The sequence below is a fragment of the Oncorhynchus keta genome, chromosome 23 (genome assembly GCF_023373465.1).
Source record: "Oncorhynchus keta strain PuntledgeMale-10-30-2019 chromosome 23, Oket_V2, whole genome shotgun sequence".
NCBI lineage: Eukaryota > Metazoa > Chordata > Actinopteri > Salmoniformes > Salmonidae > Oncorhynchus > Oncorhynchus keta.
The window spans coordinates 6749260-6754332 of record NC_068443.1 but is presented as its reverse complement, the minus strand read 5'-3'; the positions used below and the strand labels follow the sequence as shown (position 1 = coordinate 6754332).

At 43.0% G+C, this 5073-nt stretch overlaps 1 protein-coding gene across 1 annotated transcript; it reads left to right on the top strand.

The window, feature by feature from the left end:
- The first annotated feature begins 1122 nt into the window (after positions 1-1122).
- On the top strand, positions 1123-5073 carry admp (anti-dorsalizing morphogenic protein). Its single transcript, XM_035799241.2, has 5 exons — positions 1123-2702; positions 2937-3073; positions 3203-3325; positions 3745-3940; positions 4172-5073. The coding sequence occupies exons 1-5, from the start codon at positions 2351-2353 to the stop codon at positions 4591-4593; spliced, it is 1230 nt and encodes a 409-aa protein (XP_035655134.1). The 5' UTR covers positions 1123-2350; the 3' UTR covers positions 4594-5073.

Below are 5073 nucleotides of genomic sequence, written 5' to 3'. Positions count from 1 at the left end.
TACACACACCACCATCCCCAGTCCTCTACTAGAGAATACACACACCACCACCCCCAGTCCTCTACTGGAGAATACACACACCACCATCCCCAGCCCTCTACTAGAGAATACACACACCACCATCCCCAGTCCTCTACTAGAGAATACACACACCACCATCCCCTATGACTGTCTTGCAGAAGTCTGTAACATCCGGTTCAGAAACAACCCCTGTAGAAATGTATTTATATGGCTGCAGTACCACTTTGATGAGCCAAATGGGGTTTTACCATCTGGACTTATACATATACCAGTCCTGTCTGATATACATGTGGTATCTTTGTGGTTAAGATCTTCGACTTGTTTTAGGACCTTCAGCTCTACCTGTTTCTAAGCTTCAGTCTAGGCCTACGTTGAGTCAATTGTTATTACTATACTTCCACAGCGACCAGATGTCTCTGAATGCAACACAATTCTCTGATGCTATTCTTGTGTTATATGTCAAAAATGATTTTGTAGATAAAATGTATTCCAAAACCACGAATCAACTGGATATCAGGCATCAGAGTGTGGAACTGCTTTACTTTATCTTGGCCAGGTCGCAGTTGTAAATGAGAACTCAACTGGCCTACCTGGTTAAATAAAGGTGTTCTCAACTGGCCTACCTGGTTAAATAAAGGTGTTCTCAACTGGCCTACCTGGTTAAATAAAGGTGATTTTTTAAATTATTATTTTAAAACCCGGAAAATCAATGAAGAATCAATGACACAAACTACTTATCTCTTCAACAAATGCTTGACTGTACTAACTTACAATTCACATAGCTCATTGTCATGCCTATGGAATCCATATTGTGCAGCATGCCAAAATGCTCATTTAGAACTTTTAAAATGACAATAGTTAGGGATTAAACATAATATAACACAATTGTAATCGAGCCATTTAAATAGTGATCTGAAGGAAACATTCGGACAATCTCTGTTTGAAAGGGAACACGTGTGTAAATAGTTGCGTAAAACAACGGGTTCAGTTTGTAACACGGGCTCTCTTTTTTTCCTCAAGAAATGTTATGGCTTTAGGGATTACGTGTCATATGTAGTAAATAAGCGATAGAACATATTTTTTGAAGGGCTTCTCTTTAGAGAGTGCAAGGTACGAGTGTCTTGAAAGGTATTTTGTTGTTTGCTGCCACCCAAGTGGTTACACATTCTTCATCTTAAAAGGACTGTGAATTTCTCACAATTTACTAAAAAGCCAATCGTAATGAAATGAAAGACACCTAAAATGCACAAAAGTCGTTGATGCGTAAATATTCACATTGTAGCTTCTTATATCCTAACTCTCATTCGTGATCAATTATAAATACGTTACGTAGGTAATACATTGATAATACTATATATTAATTGTGCTGTTTGTATGAAGGTGTGTTGCGTAAATAGAGCATATGTATAAAAAAGAGAGGGTTTGAAAAGTTGATAAAGGCTGAACATGTGAGACTACATGATTGCAACACAACTCATTCGATTGCCACACAAGATTGGCAATCGAAAAAAAAAGTGAATTCAATATATTTTACAAGAATGCTCCAGGCCGGATATAAAAACGCGTAATTGCATGTTAGAATGAAAACAGTCCACTGTCATGTATCCCTTAAATCCACGAGAGTACACCGAAGCCTCATTTTATCCACACCAATTAAATGACACATTTGTATATTTCGAGATGGGTTCAATGATTGTAACTGGAGTATAGGGACCATAACAGTTGGGGCTGTATTTGACCAGGTGTGATGAAGCCTAGATATGATTCAAATGGGAACATCCCCAACTAGGAAGACTTCCCTTTCTGTTCATAGAAGTAGGTGTCGTTGCCAAATTACCCATTTGTCGAAATTAATGGATCCATTATAAGGCGGTTAACCTCCTACGGTGAGCAAACATCCTTGGCTGTGCTGTCCTCAGAGAGGTTTGACCATTTTCTCGATATTTTCTATACGATTGAAAGCTTTAATTTGTCCCTAAATATCATGAAAATATTTTGTAGTGATATTATATATCTAATATATTAGTCACGAGTTATTATCCAAAGGAAAAGTTGTTCAATTGCAATTTTCTCGTTAGATGTTGAGAATACCGTTTCAATTAAATCTACTATCTGTTCACACCTTGTTAACCATACCATTAGCCTTGCTTTACATTCGCTGATTGTTGATTTACATTTGCGACTAAATAGCATATTTTATGGCTGTTGTCCGAGGGTTTAGGGACACCGTAGCCAATGCTGTAGCGTTTGATATAAAACCTGAAGCTTCCAAAGCTCTCCAGTCACTCCAACTTCGGACTTCTACTGCATGCTAGAGAACAAGACATAGATGCTCCAAGGACCCACAACAAGAACCATGTACCATTACTTTATCTCTGAGATGTTACCTGTTGCTATGATCATTGCCATTGCCACGTTAGTGAGCATGGCTACTGCAAGATCATCACTAAATTATTTGGAAAGCCACTTTTCCATGGAGAACGAGTCTGAAGAAGTGCGTTCTGCAGCTATCAAGAGGCTGCTGGAGGTGTTTGGGATGGAGGATGCTCCTCTCCTCCGGGGCGACAAGCAGCCGCCTCAGTACATGGTCGACCTGTACAACACTGTCGCAGATGTGGACGGAGTTACCAAGGACCCCTACATTCTGGAGGGGAATACAGTACGCAGCTTCTTCGACAAACGTAATATTTAGATATTTTAACCTCGACCCTGTCGATAGATCAGTTATATTAGGTTAGATCTATACCTGTATCGCTATTGCACCCGCCAGTCCTATGATTCACCTTATGCAATGTTTACAAATAATGAGTATTTTACGCATGATATTACGCACGTATTAGGCTCACATTTGAAGTCTTATCGGGGCACTTTTGCGTACTTATTTTGACAATAAGTATTATCCTTCCCGCACACAGTGCACAGTGAACAAATTGAGTTCCTGTTCAACTTGTCCATGGTGGCCAGTAGTGAGAAGGTTCTAACCGCGGAACTCCATCTCTTCAAGCTGCGCCCTCAGGTTTCTGCAACATTCAATAGATACCACTTCTGTCAGGTATAAAACTCAATATATATATATATATATATATATATATATAGGCAGACATGCAGAGGCTCAACTGTCCTTTAACTCCTCAAAAGCAAGCTACTCAAAGCTAATGATGAATCCATTCATTCCCTATAGGTCAGTGTCTACCAGCTTCTGGATAGCAGCAAAATGAACATTACTCAGGGGAAGAAGCTGCTGTCTTCCAGACTGATCCCTGTCCCCTCCACAGGCTGGGAAGTGTTCACCATTACACAAGCTGTAAGTATGTCATCCATCCATTCATCCATAAATTCATCCATCCACCATCCATCCACCCATCCATCCATCCATCCATCCATCCATCCATCCATCCATCCATCCATCCATCCATCCATCCATCCATCCATCCATCCATCCATCCATCCATCCATCCATCCACCCACCCACCCATCCATCCATCCATCCATCCATCCATCCATCCATCCACCCACCCACCCACCCACCCACCCATCCATCCACCCATCCATCCATCCATCCATCCATCCATCCATCCATCCATCCATCCATCCATCCATCCATCCATCCACCATCCACCCATCCATCCACCCACCCATCCATCCATCCATCCATCCATCCATCCATCCATCCATCCATCCATCCATCCACCCCTAACCCAAAATAACTCTCTCCCTATAAAGGTGCGTTCCTGGATGGCTGTTGAGGGCAATAACCTGGGTCTTCTGGTCACAGTGCAGACCCTGGGAGGAAGCCAGATGGATGAGAAGGTGGTGCGTTTTTCTTCAGGCCGTAACCACCATAAAAGCAAGCAGCCCATGCTAGTGCTGTTCACTGACGATGGCCGCCGTGCAGCCGCTCTGGATAATACAGTCAAAGGTAGCCTAACACACAATCAAGTTATTATTCATGTGTTATTACTGTATTACTGGTGTATTAACACAACATGTTGGTCTCTGTCATAATATATCATTGTTTATTTGTACTTTTATCAGTATTGCTACTCTATTTTCTTCTGTTGAACCTAATAGTAAATCATCTTAATTGAGCGTGTATTCAGTTAAAACGGAACCACATTTCCCGAACCGACTCGACATTTTCCCTATCCAGATCCCAATGAGACCCCAGCTGTCCCTGGCCTGTCCAACCTCCCCAACACCCCAGGCTTCCACCGTAGCGCCCGCTCCCTGGACTATGACGAGGACGTAGAGAAGATGACGTGCCAGCGCCTGCCACTCTACGTGGACTTCGAGGAGATCGGCTGGTCCGGGTGGATCGTGTCGCCTCGGGGTTACAATGCCTACCACTGTAAGGGCTCCTGCCCCTTCCCCCTGGGCCAGAACATGAGACCCACTAACCACGCCACCGTCCAGTCTATCATCAACGCTCTGAAGCTGACTAAAGGCATTGAAACGCCGTGCTGCGCGCCAGACAAGCTCTTCTCCATCAACCTGCTGTATTTTGATGATGACGAGAATGTGGTGCTGAAGCAGTATGATGACATGGTGGCAGGAAGCTGCGGCTGCCATTGAGCTGGATGGACGGACGGACGGACGGACGGACGGGGGGGGGGTGACTGTGCTAAACCAAGATGGCTGACACGGAGCAGCAGTGTATCTCATTCAGGAGGGCACAACGTTGCAAACCTCACAGATAGAAATGTCTTGTATAGAGCTCACACCCTTCTACATGACAGAGAATGATGTTTGTTAGATGTGATATATTTCTGATTGTTCTGTAACCTTGCGCCCAACTGAATGCGACTGTGCTCTGTGTGGATGGATGACTGCCACAGTGCTGTACAACGCTGACCAAGGTGTATTGTGTCAAAGCAAATGAGGACAAATATTAAAATTTCAGTCTAGGTGTTGGTATAAAACCACCTCTTACACTCAGCGATGAAGATGAAGATGAAGCAGTATGCAGGCAGAGTCCTACGTGTAACATATGTAAATAGGTAGAAATTATAATATATGACAGGGCATGACTTGGATTTCCTGTGACAGATGTAA